This window comes from Tubulanus polymorphus, chromosome 4, assembly GCF_964204645.1.
Source record: "Tubulanus polymorphus chromosome 4, tnTubPoly1.2, whole genome shotgun sequence".
NCBI lineage: Eukaryota > Metazoa > Nemertea > Palaeonemertea > Tubulaniformes > Tubulanidae > Tubulanus > Tubulanus polymorphus.
The window spans coordinates 9,743,772-9,767,488 of NC_134028.1; the positions used below are offsets into that span (position 1 = coordinate 9,743,772).

At 37.1% G+C, this 23,717-nt stretch overlaps 1 protein-coding gene across 1 annotated transcript; it reads left to right on the top strand.

Annotated features, from left to right (window-relative positions):
• The first annotated feature begins 108 nt into the window (after nt 1-108).
• Nucleotides 109-22,293, top strand: LOC141904104 (meteorin-like protein). Its single transcript, XM_074792612.1, has 4 exons — nt 109-365; nt 4,584-4,960; nt 11,631-11,687; nt 17,884-22,293. The coding sequence occupies exons 1-4, from the start codon at nt 208-210 to the stop codon at nt 18,201-18,203; spliced, it is 912 nt and encodes a 303-aa protein (XP_074648713.1). The 5' UTR covers nt 109-207; the 3' UTR covers nt 18,204-22,293.
• Nucleotides 22,294-23,717: the final 1,424 nt, after the last annotated feature.

Below are 23,717 nucleotides of genomic sequence, written 5' to 3' on the forward strand. Positions count from 1 at the left end.
TTTAACAAAACAAGTTACAAAAGATTTATCCGCGTTTTATTCTATTTTAAATTTGAAAATTTTATATAAACTGGTCAGTGTAGGGAGAAAAATCCGAGAAGGATGACTGCTTAATGTTTCACGTGAAAGCTACTATTCCCTGTGATAAAGTTTGAATGGAATAGCCTCGTCGGTGTAACCTGCGCTTCAGGCATGGATGGCAAATGAATGCGATGCCTCGACCATGCGAACACGTACAACATGGGACCGGCCGTGATATCATCATCAATTCACTGTCAATTTGTGACTATTGTTATTATCGCAATTCTATTTAACTGGACAATACTGGTTGACAGTCGTGATACTCAATGTTATTGGAAGATTTAGTAAGTATAAACTGCGCTTTTGCTTTCCAAAACTAACTTTTAATGTTTATTTGATTGATATTTTATTTACATAGAACATATACACAATAATACAGAGAAAAAAATTATAGAGTACAAATGAAAATACAAATTTGATACATTAAGTAAAAAATAAATGGTTTATGAAGGAGTGACCCAAAAGCCTCAAGGGAATACGGGAGCCTTTCCACCTGACACTGCCCGCACTAATAGGTAATGACATTGACAAGTGTTTGACTATGAGGCCTCTGGGCATATAATTATGATGCTTTGTTGCATCAAATGATTTTTGTCATCAGCTTCGGTTTTTTTTAAATTTTGAATGATTAGGCCTACATAAACTATTTAAAGGGTGTCACCAACAAGACTTAAATATAATTCTCCAATAGATATTTTATTCTGATTGATTATATACATTCTCACCCACGCAAAAATTCTCTCCTTGCCTCTAGATTTCAGTTTCACTAAAAATATTTTTGGAACCCTTTATGTAGCCCGGCAGTTTACAACTCCGCTGTCTGCATTACTATGTAACTCGTACGGCAAAAAATAAGTCATATAATAGCGTGCAATTATCCTCGCTACTACACAAGCCTCGAATCAGTTTTTACATTAGATGAAAATGCATGTAAACTTCTACAACAATTGCTACGTATAATAGATGAGATATTATTAACGTGTTCTATAAAATGATGGCAATTATTTTGTTCGAGGTGTGCCTATAACTGTAGAGTTGTTGCCTGCATAACGAAAAAAATTAAGTCTCATTTACGACAATTTGTAATTAGTTTACAAAAATATGGCATGGACTAGAATTACTAATGATATCGGTATTCGAAACAAGTGTTAAGCGTAATGGAAATTTATGACAACTGATTCCTTGATTTGTAGCATACGGTAATGAATTTAAGTTGACTGATTATTTCTGGTATTGCGCTCGCTGAGAGTCTGATTTCTGGTGGTGTGGGAGTTTTGATCTGGTTTTGTTTTGAGTCAAATAGAAGGAAAATTGCATTTAAAAAGATTTTCTAAGAGAATGATTTACTTTCAATATCTCGACGCTAGTCATCTTCAATACTGAAAATGGTTTCTTTTTTTGGGTGTCATTCAGGTAGATAATTATAATAAAGGTGTGGGGGTTTGGTGGGCGTGTGGATTCAGATAGTCTTGGTGATATAGGTGGTAGTCAGCATAGATTATTCTATGTACTCTATGAGAGGTGAATCCTATTAATTTTAAGTCCTTGTTGAAACAGAAGTTCTCGTAAATTGTGCCTTGAATTCCTGCTTAACACTAGGCAGTAAGACTTGATATCAACCAAAGACTTTTTGAACTTGATTTGTTTTTTATCCAATCGAAATTCTATTGAATCAACCGCGCCGTGGTATCAAAACGTTAAACAGTTTTTCAGTCTAAAGATTTTTAAACTTACAAGACTGCAAAATGTGACGACTGAAGTTGAAAGTTAATCATATATTATTTACAAATCTATTTTAGGAGGATTGCCGAGTTTTATGATTTGTCGAGCGGTTTTGTGTCTCGTGTAAACAAATTCGCGGGTAGCATGATTCATAATGCGCTATAATACATCCAGGTCTCATATCACCAGTATGACTGGCACCCCTGGAGCTACTTGATCAAATCGTTTTGACTAGTGTCTTGATGCCTGAAGTGTGCCGTGAAGAAATCTTTTGTTTACTTCGCTGAAAAATTGCCAAAAACTACTCCGAAGTTCTGGCATCCGTCCAGTCTTTGTATAGCGGTATGCTGTAAAAAATCTAAAACGCTATAGTATTTTGTACGGTTTAATGACATGTCTTTGACTGCCACGGTTAGCAAAAAAATGTCAGACAATTCGATTCACATTGTGCTCGTAGTAAGATTTTCATGTCAATTATTTCGAATAGGATCAAAAACACATCGTGTAATCTATGGTTTTTTTAGGGAACAAAATACCTTTTTGGAGTATTTCGAATCAAATTAATACTACAATCACGCGAGGTGTGTTCTGGGTAAACAGGTTTATGTTGGTAAAAAATGTTGCGAAATGAATAGTCTGAAGTAGTGTTTCTCGAATAAAATGAAGATTTTCAGGGTTTCCAGCTGTCCTTCCATGTCCTTCTTTGTCCTTCTTTCGGAAAAAGTTAGGACAAACATCATCTTTGTCCTTCTTTTTGACTTAAAGCCCTTCCTCTTGATAAAAAAGTCCTTCCAAATTTGATTTTATGTACTTTTTGTGCGCAATTTTGTCGTGAATTCGACTGTTGAAGTGTTTTCTTACTCAGACCTGGTAATTCAATTGTCAGTAAGATTGAATATACAGGAAAGTGTTATAGAATTACCCTGACATGTATGATTGGTCTACATGACGAGTATTGCGGTCAAGGCATTGCAAAAAGGCTTCCTTATGGGCCCTCATTTTACTGGAAAGTACTTCTTACCGAGTCCACAAGTCCCTCCTTTTGGGTCAAGAATTACCGAAAAAGTCCTTCTTAGTACTTCTTTTTATCCTGGCCTTACCACTGGAAACCCTTTATATTTTCCACTCAATGGTTAGTGCGAGGCAGTTACGTAGTTACGTGTAGGACAGAGATTGGAATCCATTTTGACTGAAATCTACTGAAAGACGATAGTTAAGCATCATTTGAACTTGCGGCTCAGAAATGCCCTGCATTTTCAGTATATGTATACATTGAAAGGCATCTCATTTTTTTCCATTATCGAAGAGTACTTGACAATGGCTTTCACTTTTCTCTGGTGGCCTAAATTCTGAAGTGGTTCTGATGGAAAGAGCAAAAGAGAGCTGAGAGAGTGAAAGAGATAACAGAGGAGGTTAACTCTCAAGACACCTGTTGTGTATCAGTCTAAAACCAGACCTTACACTAGTATATATGGCAATCTAGGTCCGGTTCCATGAGTTATAAGTCAAGGTTTGACTTCTATTTTACCTATTTGAAAAATGTATGTTGATTCAGCCAAGAACCATCACGCCCATCAGAACAATTTCACAGGAAACTTAAATTGGGGGGTACCGGTAAATGAAGGCACAGACAATTTTGAAAATCAGAAGCCCTCAGGCAGGATTTCTCCTTAACAGAGGCACAAAGTTTGTGGCCTCATTAGTCATAGATATAAATGTTTTCGCAACCTCATTTCAACTTTATGGAAAGTAAGGATTGTGACATTCACTACACTGCTGACCTCTGTGGTCTTAAAGGAAAGCGCTATGTATTTTTGATAAGGGCCCGGGAATCTGTCTGTGATTTACTGATGATTATATTACTGACTGTATCTATACACAAATATAGATCCAACTGCTCATTTTTTTAGCAGACTGAGCCATGGTCCACAGTGACCCTCATTTCTGGTTCTTATGAGATCAGATTCGCTGAAACAGTAGTCTCATGTGTTAGGCCTGTATAAATATATGAATACGTGTGAGAAAACACATATACATGTTTACTATGTGCTCTGGTTTAACAAGTCTTCTCTGACTTGATGAGGGTGTTTTACGTAATTCCCAAGGCTACTCATTGGTATCAAACCTTTAATCCAAATGAATCTTGCTAGTTAGAGGTGTCTATAGAATCATTGTTACCAGCAATGACCTGTGAAAAATGAGATTTGAGTCTAGATCAGCGACAAAAAAGTTTAGGTTGTACACTTCAGATGCTTTTCGTACGCAGGCCAAAAATGTTATAATTTGCTTTTCTGGAGTATGATTTGGCAAGTATCACAGTGTCACTGGTCTGACCAGTATCAAAGTGTCACTGGTCCAATCAGTATTACAATATCCTGGTCCGACCGGTATCACAATGTCACTGGTCCAATCAGTATTACAATGTCACTGGTCCGACCAGTGTGACATTTCAGTTTCTAACCAGTTTCTAAACTTCCATGTAGTAGTTAGTGGCTCTTATTCATAATTCTTTATTACTCTGAAAGCCCTAGATCCTACTTAAATAGTGAAACCAAAAATAAGTGTCAGGGTGGATTCCATTTGATTTCGGGTGTTATGAACACTGCTTAGTGGACAGGCTGAAATGTGGGATGGGCTGTAGCTCCCCCTACCCTTAGTTCAGATACCTTGTGGGACCAGCCCCAGATTTTCAGTGAAAGCATACTTGGTAAATATCTGATGATCCGTTTTAGTTTGCTGTGGTTGTTGTTTTGCTGATCGACTTCTTTTTTTCATCGTAGTGATTATGAAGATACTCGAGGTGTGAAGATCATCGACGTAGGATGTCCCGAGGGTCGTATCGACTGGTTCGGCCTGGAGGGGGCGCTGAGAATGCGATTTCGTTTACCGGACGTATCGGCGAAGTTGAAAGCTTGTTTTCGAATGCGAGCTAGCTCGGTCCGCGCGATGGTATCTCGCGAAACTAACAACGGTCTGCGCGCGTTGGCGATACTGGACGCGGTAACTAATGAACAGGTCACCGTGGAAACGTGTTTAAACGTCGTCGGCGAAGATGGATTAGTTTTATTCGCCGAGGCGCCAAAATCCGAATCGCCGATCGGAAGTTTGATTATAGATTATGATCTGACGAGTATCATCTCTGAGGATGACATGGAAGGTATGTATGTTTATAACTCTATTTGTGATCAAGGACCCAGTTCCACATCACCCAAGAGTTTAGGATTTGTTCACAAATGTCTACGGATTACAGTGCCCTCTTTATCATTGTATTCGAGGTGAAATAGTTGGGAAATTTGTTTAGCCTACATTTCACGTGTTGCATTTGCCAAGGGGAACTTTCTTCAGCAATTTCTCTTGAAAATCGCCTTCATCAACCAGTCGCCACTAAAATGTTTGGAATGATGATATCTGTTCGTTTCTACGAAGGTCCCATTATCCAATTTGAAAAATTGAAAAACCACTTACGAAATACTTGTGAAAAACTTGGGAATTTTCAATTCATGTAACTGTGGGAACCATGGATCCATTAACAGTAGGTTCGGGGCCTAACGAAAGTAATTGCGATTACGCAGAAATTGTGATCACGGTAAAATTGACCGAATGCGTTTGATATTTTTTTCACGTGAAATTTTCTCGCGGAAGGAATCACTTTTATCGCTGTATGCTTTGGCGTAGTGTGTCTTGTGAGACGTGATTTTCGCGGCGAACCATACAAAATTGCGCCAGTCGCTGATGAGCTTTATTTCACATGCGATCGGGTTTACTCCACGAATCGAGCTAAGAAGGCGATTGAAAACCTGAAATCTGTAATGCGTTAGAAGACACAAAATGAGTTATTCAATAACAAATGGTCTTTATTCAGTTCAAAACGCCTATGTGTATCTCAGTATGGCCAGTACCAGAATGATTAATGTAAAATTTTTCTGAAAATCATAGTTATGTGAGTACTCTGTCACTGACCTCTCCGGCCAGAATCCAGTCGTATCATGTGTCCGCGTGATGTAAATATTGTGGCCTTGGAACTGTACACGGAATTTACTGCATGATGTTTTTTTTCTTTCTCTACCTTGTTTTCGACGAAATTGAAGAAAAAAGAATAGAAATTATATTACTGTTAAGTGAATGGATTAACATTCGTTTTCACAACTGCAATCTTGTCTTCATAACAAATCTATATCGATGCAAACATGAAATGTATGATTTTGCTTGGAGAAATGGTTGCAGGACCCAGGTCCACAGTTGTGACTTTTGGAGTTAACTCTTGGGTTGAAATCAGTTCATTTTCAAGTGCAATATGGAACTCTGTATTGTTGTTGCCAAATGTTTTGTGCTTTTTGTAGACTTTCATATTTTGTTTTGATATTTTCTGCGCTTTGTCACTTTGTTCTAGCCCTATGTACAAAGAACATTTTCGAGGCGTTTTTTTTTTCAATGGGGTCATGGTTCCTCGCGTATCTTGTGTAAATTGTAAATTCTTTATCCAATGGAATCATATATGTTGTTTGACCTATCGCAAATTGGGGATCTTTTATTCGCCAATGATTGTTGAAAAGGCTAGTTGAAAGTAGTGTTTTAAACTCGGGTTCAGTTGTTTCCTCTCGCTGATTCGATTGCTTGTTATTCTATTGTTTGATCTATTTTCGGGGGGGGGGGGGTAATTCGATACGTCAATGATTTTTTTAGAAATCCACGTGTCATAAAGTTCGTTTCGCGACGCAACTTCAAATCTTGAGATGTGAACAATGAATAAATAACAGTCGAATAGAGCTAGTATTTTCGTGTATTGCCATAATTTTCGAATGAAAGGAGTTGCAATTTTTGCGGGCGCAAGCTGCATTTTCTTAAATGATTTGAAATCGTTGACGGCATCAATTTTTTCGCGACGACAAAATGAATTCCGATAGAGAAATGAATAAATAGAAATGGCACGTGTCTTGTGGCTTCGGGGTTCATAGTAATCTATTGTTGAGAAGCGTGTCTATTGCTGGACCATTCTGAGAAGCTGTACATCTCAAATTTTCCCACCGTTACGCCGACTTTGTTTGATGATGGGAACGAGTATAGAATCATTTTTCCAGAACCCCGGGGTGTCTGGTGGCACGGGTGCTCGATTGTTCTCAATTCGTGATGGACTATTTTTCCGTGTATTTTTCATCCTACGCAAAGGATTTATTTTCATAATAGGTTTTGAATGGGACACTGATAGAAGATATATCGACCATTATTTCCCAGCAGTGTTGATTTTTGGATAAACGGGTTTTCGCATAGCTCAAACTCTTTTAACAAAAGTATTATGTAGAATTGATTTCTCTCATGGTTCAAGGTAGCTTTATGTAGAGTATGGTCGTATTTTTCATGTAAACGTCGATCATGTTCTTCATACTGTTCATTTCGATTACAGGCAAAGTATCGAAAAAAGCAATGAAACGCAAACTAGAGCAGGCAGTCCAAAATTTGAAAAGTTCACTAATAAGCTTAAAACTCACTATAAACAGAATTTAAGATTTTAAGAACAAATTTTATTTATCAAGAATTATAGACACAACATTTCAAACTCTGAGGGATTGCCAGGTGTCAGGAAACGTTTCTAGTTAGGGTGGCTATTCTACTATTGAAAACATAGCATTTTGCTGAACACAATCGGCATATTAGGGTTTTTCGTCAGCCTGAGTGTTTGCTCAAGGAATAGGGTCTGAGCTTAAATGTTCAAGAATGGACTGTTGAAAAAAACGACTTGAGTCCATAGTTCGAGTAACTTACTCCTCCAGAGTAGTTGTCTCGGAGGAGGAGGAGGAGGAGGAGGAGGAGGGCGGAATACACAATACAGGTGAAGATGTAATCAGACGTACAATAATAAATGTTTCCTCAATAAATATAAAGAGCAGTGTGTGATGACCCAGATATAATCAATTCATCAGATCAAACAGTTTGATGCCCTTCTCGTGGGAAAGAGTGTGAGGTTACTGTGCGGAGCAAAGGCGGTTTGGATTGCTGGTCAGGGGCGCCGCGTTCATTGTTCTGTACCCCAGCATGACCAAATTTAGATGTCGACTTTAAACATAGTTATCAATGGATCCGGAAGGTATTGCCTTGAATATTTTACCTTCAAATGTATATCTTCTGTCCACGCGTACGCTCAACGGACTTGTGTTCAAAATTGGAATTGGCCAAATGTTTTAAATAACAAAGCGTGAATGTGGCAGTTCTTTCAAGAATCATTATAGGAAAGATTTACTTTCCAATTTGTAAATCGAAGCACTTATCGTCATCTGTGTTGAAGAATAAGTATGGGGAATATCTGGCAGGAAATAATCAAAGAATGCCGGCCTCAGTAAAGCTGCGGGTTATGAAATGCTGTCTGCAACAGGTATGAAGGTACAAGCCTTGTGAAAAGAGAAGCTAGAATATTATTGACTCCAATTTGAAAAAGATCTTAGTATTTCAATGCAAAGCTGACATGTTAGTCGTTTCAGCACGTGTCAATTCCTACTCAACCTCGATTTGGAACATTTTGCAAGCATCATCGAAATTCCAGTGAAGTGCTCTCAGATTTTTGCCATCCTTGACAACGCGTTCTTCCTTGTCGACCAATCAGTATTCGGCATTCTACGATCCATTGGTTAACCCGATAAGGCTATCACCATGGAGATAAGATTGTGTCATTCCGTTATCAAACTATATTTGTTGAATTCGAAAGCAGGGAAGAATCCCAAAATCTTCTGAGTGGGTAGGAATCCTCGTTTGGCAATTTTTCAAGAACATTTCAAAGCAAGATATTTCTGCAATTCTATTCTATTCATTTGCAATGATAAAACTGCAATGAACTCTTTCGTTGCGATGAATTCTTAAATTAATTCTTAGTATTGAATAAACTGTTAGAATTACTGGAATTGCTTAACTTTTATTTGTAATTTTTTCTATTTCTATTTGTTTATTTTTTTGCAATTTGAACTGGAATATTTTTGAACTGTAAAATTTTAACTTGTGTTATATTTCACTGTGCGATGCAATGAATTGTTTGAAATAATTAACTTTCAATTTGAAATATCTTAAATTCAAGCTAGGATTATGTTTTTGAACTTCGCAATGAACTATTTTTAACTTTATTTGAGCTGTGCGAGAACTTTTAGTATCAGTTTAAGCGTTAATGAACTTGTACAACGATTTGTATGCTCATGATATCCTTATGTTATACTGCTGTAAAATATGAATAAGTTGATTAGATCAATATGAATAAATAGACCTTAAGATTTTATCTACACACTCAAAACGTGGGGGATTTTTGCCGCTAACCATATTTTTTAGATATATTTGAGATAATTGGATTCTTCGCCGCACGGAATGACCAAAGTTTCGAGCTCAGCTTATTCTATAGGGCCTTGAATATATTCGGAATCCTCGGATTTACTCATAACAACTCATTGGGCCATTCATTCTCTGATTTGGCCGCTAGTTATGATTATGGTTTGGCGATTTTGCCATCGGACGTCATAATTCTTCTATAATGCGTGGTGTTCATGTACGAAGAGGTCAAAAGCATATTGACACCAGACGACACGACTGAGAGTGGGTGTAATAAACATTCCCCGGAACTTACTCCCCGGGATTATAAAAGTACAGTTTAATGCGAACAATACAAAATATGACGGAATTAAAAGATCATTTTAATAGATTTACTTGTAATAATAGGAGTAGCGTTATCGGTCACCCGAATTCAACTGTAAACTATTCATTTTTCAACCGTATAATTTTCTCTACTCTGAACTTTATTTCATTCATAACCAATGCTTTATATAATAGTTTTATTCGTGTTTATCCGGAAGAGAAGAACTGTTGAATTATTGATAATGACGATTGAAGGACGTACTGAAATCCTTGGCCCAACGTCTGTGCCATTGTAATTCATAATTCGAGTTGGATTTTTTGGGACCATAAAAATGTGTCCGACTTGAGAGTGATATGCGAGTTGGATGTTATGCACTTCAAGAATATTTCATAAAACCGTTGTTGAACGGTTATCCCGAGTTGATCGGATCCGACTCGGAAAGAGTCTGCTGGTCTCGCAGACGAGACGAGCAATGAGTCCCTGCAATTTTTAAGCGATTTCTCAGTCGATTGCTCAGCCGCACACTAGCATCAAAACCGCCACAAGTAATTTTCAGGCATTTTTTGCCGCCTAATTCTGCATCAATGCCGCAGGATTTAGCCGTATTTAGTTTCAATGCACATGCTTTGTGATCATATTACTTGATCAATTGACCACTTGACCTACAATGCTGGCAGATGCAGCACTTGAAGCTGCGTCCTTTTAGTGTGCTGGAATAGTTTTTGGTGTGTCACTGATGAATTTGATGCTAGACCGTAGTTGTTGTTGTGACTGATGCTGTAGGGGTCAGTATAAAAACGGTTACAAACTAAACACGTTTGACAGAGCAAATTAAGGGTTATTTTTTCTTACTGTGCAAAAGGTGGCATTTTTACTATTTCTTTCCTATTTGGCAAATTTGGTGGCATTAGTTTCGGTGTCATTTCTTCCGCTGATATATACCATATTAAGTGAATTTTGATAATTCAGGTTTTAACTTCTGGAATTCGAAAACTTGCTCAAGCATTTTGAACTCAATCTACAATGCAACAAATAATAAGTTTTTCTGCAATGAGCAAGAGGTTGGACAGGTTTCGATCCTGATTTAGAAATCTCTGTAATTAAGAATGACATCTAAAGATCCAAATTCAAACTCTGAAAATATTTCTTTAGCAAAAGCTGAATTAGGGGTATTTTACCTAGAAAGATTGTTACAGTTTACTGATTTACAGATTACACCATAGGCCTATTGGTGTAGGAGCATATTCTGGTGGAAACGAACATACGCAACCAATGGAAACTTCCTGTCATTTTGAAATTAGATTAGAAATGGGAGCAAAGCATTGAAGGTTGAATAAACAATATGAATTTTAGATTGAAGTACATAATTGGTTTCTGCTGAAAAATCGTCTACACAGCTTGAACCAGCGACCGATAGGGTTGATTTTTCAATGGCTCACAAATGTAATACTGGTACATCAAGATTGGAAAAGCTTGATCTGTTTTTAAAATGTCATTACCAGGTACATTTCCATTCGCCGAAGTATCATCTTTCAATACAGTTCTTCACTTTCGTCATATTATATATCGACCTATTAGAAATCTGTAAATATCAGTAAATTCAAGTCAAACAGATGAAAATCACCCACGGTAATCAGCTAGATTCTGACATATCAAATATTTACTTTAGAAAAATAACGCAACCATCAGATGTGTTCAGTTTGACCTCTCTAATAAAAGTCAATTTTATGGGAGATCACAACCTTTTCAAGATGTTTTATTATTCTGTCTGGTATTCTATGTATTGTAAGGGTTCGGCATACAGAGAGTATTATTTCTATAGAAGACATGATTCTCATGTTCTTTCTATCAGTTCATTCTTTATCGCAAAATGTCAATCTACATCGGCAAGCTTTTTTCTTCGACTAGAAAGTCATGAGAAAATTTGTTCGGACGACAATTAGAAGTTTTAACTGATATTCCGTGAATAACATACATCACAGAAGGTTTTCCACGTGGGATAAGGGGTACTTATTTAAAAAAAAGTGATGGATGGACCTATGAGCAACTATAGGATAATTGGTCGTAGGATAAACAACAACAGTGGCTAGTTCAGTAACAACTGACTCTGACCTGTAAATTCTATCAGGTCAATTATTTTGAAATTGACTTTAGCATGTAAATCATGTTGCTATGGATAGTTTGTATCCAATGTTTATCTGAGTTTTTGTATTTCTTTCAGAATGCCGTCCATGTACAGATAACGAAATGCTACTAGCATTTTGTACCAGCGACTTTGGTAAGCGGATAACTATATCAGATAACTATATCGCAGTTAAATCCCTCATCTTTCGTCACCACTCCTTGTCTCGTCTGCTCTCTTGTCTCCATCCACTTTTTCACTTCTTCATTTCTTACTCCAACCTTCAATGATGACTTCCCATACCTCTCAGTCTTTTCTCCCTATCTCACCTCTCCTCTCTCATTTCTCTCTTCTCTCTCTCCTCTACATGTCCACCGCCCCTCTCATCATTCTCTGGCAGGGTTGAATGATTTTCTTCGGCTAGTTGGGTATATGATATGAAAGCCCTTGACATTCAGTAAGTGTACACCTGCGTGGATCACTCTAAACTGTCTCTTTATCTCAAGTAAACACCGATTATTGTTCACTCTCAAACACTATTTTCCAGGCACTTTTTACTGTTTGATCATGAATGCTCATCTTGTAAAACTATGATAGATTTCAGAAAATTCATGCGTATTAAAACAAATTTAGTATGTTGTCCAGAATGCCCTTTTTTCTACAGCAGTCTGATACAAAAGTTAAAACTCTATGATTATAGGTCGTAAAGCAATAATAATTTTTTTCATATGAGAATTTTGATGTAGTAGTGACCTGTAGTTATGCTGCTGTCTCCACACACTAACAGGTACTGGAAAATGCTGATACAATCTTGTAACGAGAAAACTAACTTGAAAGTCGATTGACGTCTTGAAAAATAACACATATGTATTGCTTAATATTCTCAACAATGAATGATATAATTTTATAAGATTCAATGATCAATGAAGTTATTTTGGATTTGAATATATCGATAATTGGATTGAATTGACCGGTGACCAGTTTAGTCCCAATAGTTTGATGACGTAGTGCACATACGTACTCGAATAGAAAAATAACTTATCAAAAATGAAATGTATTTGATTACAAATTATACTCCAAAATTCACAATTGTAATTTTTTATTTTGAAACGCCAATGTCAATGGTGTTGTGCACATCGACCCGCACAGAGCCCCTTATATAACTCGGGTATCAATGTGTGTAAGAATTACTAATTATATAAAAATTATTGAAAAAGTTTTTTCGGCTTTAAAGAAAAATGTCGTAGCCTACATGCGATCTTTAATTTCACAGTCGTTCAATGCTTCACTCCTTCCCATGTCGTGTTTATATCCTATCTTCAGGCCTGTGTGCTAAGTCAGAGAATAGGCTCAGGAAAGCTATCCATAGACTCTGTCAATCAGACCCGAATAAAAAACTGAAAATGCCCAATGTGGATCCGTTGAATATACCACTGGCATGTGAAGAAAGGGGAGGCCAGGACACTGAATGGTGTAGATATGAAATACAAACAGATAGTGGTTGCTAGGGCCTCTACATCCATGGCCCACTTAGTGATGTAACATTCATAGAACAAACAGGATTTCATTGTGATATATTTAAGATGATCTAGAGTTTTTCTGCCGTGAGAAAATATTTTTAATGTTACACTTCTTTGGGGACATTTTTTTTTAAATTTATGGAATACTATGCGCAGGTGACACTAACTCATTGCATTTCTATTTAAATGGTTTGAATTCTGTATTAACTTCTGTTTGGAAATGTGTATGTCTATAAGCCTCCCTATGTTGATCATATTTTATTTCATTTTCTCGAACTTGAATTGGTCATCATTTTGAATAATACAACTATGTTCAAATGTCTGCTTTTACAATAGTTTTCACAATAACGCGGGTCCGCACATAGTTCCAGGGCTCAAAAACGTTCTTCCGTCCTCTAAGCTATTCGTAATTTCAAAAACATATTGTCAGCGAGTAGTTGTGCTGGTGAAATATAGGACATTGCGGTCAAAATGACCTCAATTCAAACAAAATAAAAATCCCAGGTCTCCTGAAAAGATATCATTGGACAATAACAGTATTTTGCGGTGAACTATAATGACCCTTCATTGACCAATCAGGTTTAGTTTGGTATTATTTCGCCCTCGGGTCACCCTCGGCGCAGTTATTCAACTGAGTAATTTTTTGCATCGTGAGAATTTTTTGTTACGCAGAGAGAGCATCGGAATTATATTCTATTGAGCCTAACACCTACGCGTTAACGATGACGCGCGGAATTCTTTTATTTTTACGTACTATTTTAGCCACTTTGTTGCTACCATCCAGAATTACGTAATATCTGACAGGATAACGATAACAACACTGATAACAACACCGTAACAATCGGATATATTTTCTTTCTTGAAGAAATTAGTTGTTGTCGTAATGTTGAAATTGAAGAGTTGTGTGGGATGCTATTTCGATGAGTAGGCGGACTAGACTCTAGAGTTCATTATCAATGAAAAAAAACGTGTATATGTACTGATACAGAAAATACAAGGCTGGGTTGAGGGGGATTCCAAGGGGAATGTTTTTTTCGAGTAAATTCCCCCTCAGAAACCTGGAGATTGTTCATCCCTTACTCAACACGCCCCTCAGTTCTTGGATCAAACAATTATGGCGATTGAAAATTGTTTATTAAGAAATTTGTTGTTAATTTGATAATCAAGGGCGGAGCCAGGATTATTGGAAGGTGGAGGACCAGTACTGATGGGCACAAAAGTAAGCCACTGAAGGGGGTTTTGAAATTTTGGCGTTCTCCAAGGCATTTTAGCCACTTTGTTGCTACCATCCAGAATTACGTAATATCTGACAGGATAACGATAACAACACTGATAACAACACCGGTAACAATCAGATATATTTTCTTTCTTGAAGAAATTAGTTGTTGTAGTAATGTTGAAATTGAAGAGTTGTGTGGGATGCTATTTTGATGAGTAGGCGGAGTAGACTCTAGAGTTCATTATCAATGAAAAAAACCGTGTATATGTACTGATACAGAAGATACAAGGCTGGGTTGAGGGGGAATCCAAGGGGAATTTTTTTTTCGAGTAAATTCCCCCTCAGAAACCTGGAGATTGTTCATCCCTTACTCAACACGCCCCTCAGTTCTTGGATCAAACAATTATGGCGATTGAAAATTGTTTATTAAGAAATTTGTTGTTAATTTGATAATCAAGGGCGGGGCCAGGATTATTGGAAGCTGGAGGACCAGTACTGATGGGCACAAAAGTAAGCCACTGAAGGGGGTTTTGAAATTTTGGCGTTCTCCAAGGCTATTTGATGGTTGTCATGAGAGAATCATTCATATCTCTTAATAGATTATAAAAAGAAAATTTCCTAGAATTTTGAGGGCACGTAAAAATATTTAGGGAGGGGGGCACTAGTCCCACTGGTCCCCCTTGGGTCAGCCCGGCCTTGATAATCAAATGTAAGCAAATGTATACAATTACTGGGTCAAAGTCAAACATCCCACACAACATAGTAAAGCTTGACCCTGACAGGGAACTGTCAAATGATGGTTGCAGGAAACAGCAATCAGGTTCAATCAGGTTCATTGACATTTTCTGGGATGTGCCATTTTGCGATTTTTCCATTCAGTGTGAAGGACATCAAAATAAACATTTATATAATACATATCTAAGAATTTTTTGAAATGAGAATTCCTTTCCACGATCTCAAACGTGTTTGATATTGTGTGACTCGTTGCAACGAAAACCGAGATCAAGTGCAGTTGCAAGTGACTTACAGTCAGTAGTCACATAGCAACTCACCCTCGCATTCCATCTACTGGGAATTAGAGGAACTATTCTGGTGTGGAATCAGCCCCGGGGACCCAATATATCTTGTACAGTAAACCTCGCATAAGTCGGATCATTTGGGACTAGCAAAAAAATCTGAGTTTAAATAGATTTTATATTATGGGATCACACTTTACACTACAACATAGGTATAATAACGCTTTGGAATTAGACGGGGAATCTAGTCAGATGGTAGTCGCACAGCCTGGGACCCTGGTTTTGTCCTCTATTTAACTGCAACGGGCTGTAATGTCCAAGAAGACCAAAAACACGATGATATATAATAGTTGTTCTTTATTATTGAGTCCAAAACCAGAATGATTATTATAGTCTTATTATGTTGATTACAAATATTATTTATAAGATAAAGGCCTACATGATATAGGTTTCAATACAAAAACTAATCTGCCTAAAAGATATATTCTGTACTACTAGTTCAGTACAAATATTATTTTATTTCAAGTTATATGGTTTGCTTACCTGTAATGTCCAAGAAGACCAAAAACACGATGATATATAATAGTTGTTCTTTATTATTGAGCGTCCAAAACCAGAATGATCCAGAACGGTCTATGCTTGACCTTCTTGGTTTTGGCTCCGTCTTCTTGGACCGGGCAACCGATTGGTGGATAGAAACCAAGCTACAGTGGTGTTTACACAGGTGAAAGTTTGCCTAATAGTTTGGTCCACTAGTGGAGGGACTTTTGGATGAAGTAGTTTCCTTTAACTCTAATAAAAACACAATCGAGTCAGATGTCACTTTATATCGGGGTCGTATTATAAACAATGACGTGTCAGCTCTGCTTGAGTATGACTGTTTTGATTTACTAAATAGTTGATATTCAAAAAGTCAGATAATATGAAATTGAATATGATGTATGAAATGGTTATTTCATACTGATAAAAATGATGCTCAATATGTGATATAAATCTTCAATAAAAAAGGAGAAATTATAAATAATAATTTAGTGTTGTTACATCGGCGAGTTTCTGACTTGTAAAATCCGACTGGGACAGAAATTAACTTGAAAATAAGAAGAAAAAAACGGGACCTCTGAATCTATACGACTTGTCCATTTATCCGACTTATGCGGATCCGAATTATGCGAGGTTTACTGTATCTCATATACTACAAATTGTTCCTCTTGTGTACATGCCTAGTTTCATGAGTAAACGAAAAGGTTTCTCTTAAACTGCATTCAGTAGAACCATGGTTGTATAAACTAGACTAGTTTATATGTCCTAATTCGGAATCCTGGGACTGGAATAGTTTTGTCCGAATTAAACGAAATCAGAATTATGTGCTCTCATTTGAAGAGAAATAACTTAGAGGGGACGGGAACTTTAGTCCGAACGGGAACTTTAGTCCGAAATAAGTGAAAATCTGACCAAAACCATTCTGAATTAAGCGAGTTGTACTGTACAAAAAAAAACGACAGCTGCCTCTTTATAGTAGGCCTATACATAGGTGTACGTATATGTTACTAGTTTCCGGAAATTCCCAAAATGAAAATATGTCTCTTACTTACTCCACGGTCAGATTTAACGAACTGGTTCCTAGACACTAACGAGAGAGAGAGAAAAAGAAAAGGATAAATAATATTGTGAGAAACGTTTCCTTTGAGTACCATTGACTAGCCCAGTTAGCAGTTAGTATATACCTCTCTTGTCTATTTTTGTTTAACTTTGCGGTGGGATGCGTTATTCTTCAGGAGAAGTTATGGTATTTTTCATGGAATCAATGAATAGTGCCCATTACAACTTTTCATAATTCTAAGAATTTCATCAAATGCTATGTCCGGGGTTTACTGGCACAGTCGCACATCGCCCAGTCACCAGCTCAGCTTCAAATCCCGCTGATGTTCGTACTTTTCAGTCGTTAAACATATTGCAAAAAGATAAGCCGTAGAAACAATCTTTGCATGACACCGTCGGAGCACTTATCCAGGAAACCTTCATAACTGATTATAGCTATTTAATAAGCTTCATTTCTCACTGCAATACTGCATTTATTTATTTATATAACATCCGCTATGATAAGGTTATGATTTTTATACCCGTGAATCCTTGAAAGCTATTGTAGGCGCTCTGATTCTTAGAACTGTACAGGAAACCACTTGTCCATGATAAAGTAGGACTATATCTCCCAGACTCCTGAAGTGATTTTTTCAAAGAATCAATTTTAGCAGTCTGTATGTCGGATATTATGATACTTGAAGTGAGTGTCCCTGGATCTAGAATATTGATTTCAACAATGAAATGTTTAATTTTTTAAGTAGTGGCCCGTATCCCTTCAAAGGTCACAGAAATTGATACCTAGGAACTTTGGTTGGCCGGGGTCCAGAAGAAAAGACAAGGCATTTTTCAGATCAAGCAGCCATCCACGGGAATTAGATATTTCTCATGAAATGTTGAATTATAAAGATCCCCGTATTTGTAAAATAATTTAGTCATTACAGTATTCTTTAAAAGTAAACATCTTATACGTATGTATAATGATTTTTTGTTTATTATTTTCTTTTTCTTCTTTTAAGTATTTCGAGGTGAGATGGAATCCGTGAAAGACATTCCCGAAATTAGCCATACTGAAGTCAACGTGAAAGTGAATAAACTCTATCGACAGCCGTTCATTAAACAACCGTTCAAAACTAGTGCGAATCACCCGAAAATCTACAACGGATCGGTTTATACTCCTACGAAATGTCACGTTATGTATGGAGAGGGTGAATTTCTATTTACCGGCAAGATACGATTCGGGCGTCCGATTTTACAGTGTGCTCCGCAATGGGAACAATGGGTACAACTTCGATCTGATGCAGTCCGCAATGGAGCGTATATGTGTTTATTACAGTAGGATAAGAGTATTCCGAATAATCTGAAGCGAAACGTTTCTATAAGAGTTTTGTACCCCTGGCATCTGTTTTTCTGTTGTTCGAGCCTATCCTAAATTCGATATCAAATAGTGTACCGGATAGAATATCAAACACTGTCTGCGAAACATTGTATCCTGAACACAGTTTGTGAAACAGTCTATCCTAAATGCTGTCATTTATCAGGATATGAGAAATATTGTACCCTGAACTTACACGTAGATATTATGGACAGTGCACGCTGGACCCTGTGCTGTATGGTACTGTAAAACAGTATACCCTAAACCAAAAATTCATAAAGACTAGTCTTTATGAATTTTTGCCTAAACGCTGTAGTATAGTGTGATATGAAACAGTGTAGCCTTAGCCCTGGGCAAAATGGTGTCTTTAGTTGTGTATTGTCTTGACATATTTTCAGTATGCTGGGAATCAGTAAAACCTTAATACTGCTCTTTGCGAAATGGTGTACCATAACACTGTATAGTGTGCTGCGAAACAGTGTACCATAAACACTGACGTGTACTGTGTAATGGTGTGCCATGACAACTGGTGTGCTACGAAGCGGTGTACCATGAACACTGTAGTGTGCTGTAAACCAACACACCGTGAATATTATGCGTCGTCAAACCAGAACGCTGCTCTTTGCTGTGAAATGGTGTACCATGAACACTGTAGTGTTCTGTGAAATGGTGTACCGTGAACACTCTATAGTGTGCTGTGAAATAGTGTTTCGGTACCATGAACACTGAAGTGTGCTGTGAAACAGTGTACCGCAAACTCTAAAGTGTGCTGACGAAATAGTGAAGCCTGATTTCTGTAGTGTGTTGTAAAACAGTATATATTGTAAATATTTTACCCTATGAACAGTGTTGTATAAATGATTATGAATAGTATGTGCAGAAAACAGAATTCTCAAACGGCTGCTCCTTTGTGGGTTGCCTGATTGTGTGGCGGATAAGCTGTTGTTAATGGCATATGTACATTTAAAAAGGACTATCTTTTTATCCACAGATGCAGATCTGTTAAAAAAGAAAAAAAACTTATGAAAAATATGCCCGTGAGGGATCTGATTCCAGGGGCTGGGACAAATATGAGGTACCGGTATGCAAATGTGAGAGGATTGAGGTACTTTGACCATCTACATGTTCCAACTTAGAAACTATTCTAAATTCACTGCCTTTACTCATCATTCCACATTCAACTGTCATTCTAGGGTGGCAGTTAATTTCATTCAATTCATTACCATTTGACCTGGGCCAAAGTTAATACATGTGTATAAAACCAGCCCCGGGGCCCAGTTTCAAAAAGTTTCAAGTCTAAAATCGATTCCAGGTACCGGTATAATTCTTTTCATGAAACTCGAGCTCCAGGGCACTCTTTTATTAACCAGTGACTTAACCATGGGATTGATTAATTCAACTGAAAAATTATTGACTAAACTTCTATGGCTGAATTGAAATTTATCTATGAAACTAAAGCCACAGTGTGAGTTGATGATAAGAAAAAAATATTGATATGTTTATAAGGTTAGTTTCGTTTGTTATACCGGTGTTTTTGGTTTATGTAAATGGTGCTATATAGTTAGAAAAAATGAATTACATTTTATGTATTGTAAATAATTATATGTTTGCTGAATTCTTTAAGAGTAATTTGTTCTATATCAGGATCATAATTCCAATGATATGTTAGCGTACAGAATTGGTGGTGCTGCAAATCAAACTGTCATACCCGAAGCTGGTTCCATGATCACGTATTGACATAATAAATGCAAGGGGCCCGGTTGCTCAAAAGTTGGTTTAAGATAACCTTCCAATAGATACCATAGTATTAATGAACTTTTTATTGTCACTGTGTCGAATATTCACTGGTTAACTCTAACCATCTTAAGCGACTCGCCCCTACTAATATTTGCCCATGTTATAATGAAATCGAACTACAGACTACAGGTATGTTACCCATGTTCGGGGTGATTTGTAGTACCAGACCTTGTCATATTATAGAAAACCGAATTTGACGTTCATTAAAATGAATTTGCCTAGTATAACACATCCTCTCTTTGCAGGGATTCGAAGCTGATGGCATCTCTAGACTCAGCCATCAGGTTCGAATCCCTGCGAAGGGAGGATGAGTATAACACTACAGAGAAAAAAGCTTCATTTCTTATATCTATTATTAGAATCAGAGATTTATTTTCCTAGAGATATAAATTGGAATTTACCCTCAAGGCATTCTGTTTATAAAAGAATGAAGTTGGAATTGACCTTGATTTATATATATTCCACCTCGGCAGTGCTTAATACCTAATAATCGATATTAATGATAAATGATTGTATGAATTTTGTTTTAAATTCTTTGAAGGATGGTTTATTAATGGTAATATAAAAATGTGCGTTCACCCTCAACACTTTATACGGAACTTTACTATTTCTTGTGTGAACTGATTGGTTGCTAAAGCTTGTGTAAGGTTAGGCAAATTTCATGGGTGAATTGTTCATCATATAAACAACAGGGTCCGATCTAAGCACTTGTCTGATTGCCCGGGACAAGTATATTCTCATCAGGGCAAGTAGGTTTTCATAATCACTTGTCCGCCGGGCTAGTGCAATTTTATGTCACAAAGCTTTTTTCCCACTCGATACAACAGATGACAGTGCCACCAATCGGACTGCCTGTGTAGGGCAAGTATTTTTTGGAGGGGGCAATCAAAATTCCAGATATGCTTACCCCCGGGCAAGTGGCTTTTATTCCTTAGATCGGACCCTGCTGCAATTGAATTTGAGACACATTTAGCAGATTTCATCCTTTAAGATAGCTACGTCCCCTTTGATGTACCCTATGAAACGTGTTTCTACTTATTACACTGAACTATAAGGGATAAAAGGGGGTTTAAATTAACTTGTAGAACTCACTGAATGCTGTGTTGATTGGTTTGTAATAAACTAATATAGCTACGCCCCCTACGATATCCCCCTAAAACACATTCTGCAGCTGTAAGAGATCAAACAATGCTTTGAGTGAACTTTTTGTGCAGCTCATTAAACCACGCTTAACCTTGTATAATATAACCAGGTTCCTCGTACAATAAGATGGCTACACCCCCCAGAACATACCCCATAAAACACAATTCCTCACAGTATCCAATATATTGATTAATATAATTCCCTTCAGTTTGAATGCAGAAAACCCATTATCACTGCATTATAACTTCATTCATTTATTCAGATTTACACTAGTGTCTCTGCCGAAGGTTTATTAATTCCTGTTTAAGAGATTAAGCTTGAGGCTCTTTTTACTTGCGGATTCATTATTTTGATGTATACCTACCTACGTACCTCCTGCGAGACTGTGAGACGGGAACTTCATAGAGAAACTACGTAGTATACTATATGTATATATAAACTTAGCCAAGTATGTTATTTCAGTGTGTGGTATTTATTTTTTACAGCAAGTGGTTTTTGTAAGATTTTAGTTAACTAGGTTTTTGGCTCCATTTCGCACAGTGCTTCAGTACAATGCATGTATTTTAAAACCAGACATATGCGAATCAGTCTCATTGCACCGAAATGTTCCGCTATTTTACAATCTAACATCAGATTAGTGAAATCTCCTGCGAGTTTTAAGTCGCACTTGTAGATATATGTGATGCATTTACTCTCTTACCCAATACAATCTTTTCAAACCAAGACAACTGTTGGCAATATGAAATTCGAAATCTTGAAATTCGATGCTGCTCATGGTGTAGTACCCTGGACCCACTTCCACAGTCCTTGGTAAGATTTGACTTGTAATGAACGATGGCCTTTAATCAATTCAGGTTAAAGCATTGAATAAGAACTTTTTTTAACTCATTCAAACTGGATCCCGTTTCCATATAGAATGCAACCTTGTTACAATGACGATTTATCAGTTATTACAAACCTAGAAATTCATACCAAATAGGACAATTATAAAAGGGACCAATGTAATATGAATTCCAATTCACATGCGTCGTAGAGGCTTAATTCTGAATTGTTGAAGAATGTAAGATATTTGTACATTTTGTAAATAATGAAAATGTTGTTAATAAAATTTCTATGTATATATTTGTTGTTTGGTTGTTAGATGACTGCTACACGCTACAGTGGAACCTTGTTACAACAAACTTCACGGGACCAGAAAATCTGTTCGCTATAACCATTAGTTTGTTATATCCAGTATGAAATTAATTAAATTTTCTTACTTGGGACGAAATTCTATATTTTTTATTTCCGATGAATCGTTGTATCCGAGTTCATTACAAGGTGGTACCACTGTAATTCAAACCACATGTCTATATCACTTTTTGAAAATGTGGCGACAAAATGTCAAATTGCAGGGTTAGGCTAAGAATTAAACCAATGTACCTTGTTTCTCATAATCGGCCGAGTCAAGTGTACAGTACAGCAATGTACAAGGTATATACACAGCCGGCCAGGGCAACTTTAAAGCTTGGCTATGAGAAACAAGGTTTCAATTTTTTAGCCTGAGCTTGGGTGATCAAAATTATAGGCATAGGGATAAAGTGTTGAATGGTCTGACTAGGTTCTAGGCATGGCAGCAGAAAGGCCACCAAATGGCAGCAAAAATTGTGCATACAATTGCCCTGTGCGTTTCATCACAAAATTCTGTCTCTTGCAATAATCTGGATTTTCACCTTTTTAGCCCACTTGGGACTTTCGTTCCAGCGGGCATCCTCCCTCGTCAGGGATTTAAACCAGATGACATCGCTACCCAGCCACAGCATGAAAACCCTTGCTACCTCACTAGCCTGAATGCAGAAATTTGCCTGCGCGATAGCCTGTTGTCGCCGAGTCAAATTTTACTGATAATTATAACTTTGAATAATCTGGGCTTGAATAAATCATGATTTCTGATTGGCTAATATAAATGACATCTAAGCCGCACATGTACCTGCGCACTTGGGCTACTCGGGTAGCGTTTTGTACCATGGCAGTCTCAATACCATCAGGTACCCAAGGATGCCCAACAGGCTATTTTGCATTCTCTTCTCATTAAAAGTAAATAGTAGTCGGGAAGTACAGATGTATTCATTTTTACGGCTCTCAGTTGAAATAAAATTGCTTCTTGCGCATGTATTCTCCAGATGCAGGAGCTGTCTATTCACTATTTATTTACAATCAATTTGGTCTCATGTATGGTCAACCACCGTTTTGTTATCAACTTTTAAAGCCGGGAAATCCATACACTGACACTGATACCTTGAGGTTCCGGTTATTAAAAGATGACTCTACACTGTGCTAATAAAATTACTTCACTTGCGGGATGTTAGGTCCAACACAAACGTATCATTTGTTGAAGAATATGAAAATATCAGAGGCTATGCTTTTTATTTGACTGCGGGCAGGTTCATTTGTTTATTTTGATAAATAAGACTTATATTTAAGAACCTTGAAGTGGGAGGGTGCATTTTATTCACAACGCAAATTTGCTGGTAAATTTTCTGACACAGGCGGGATTTG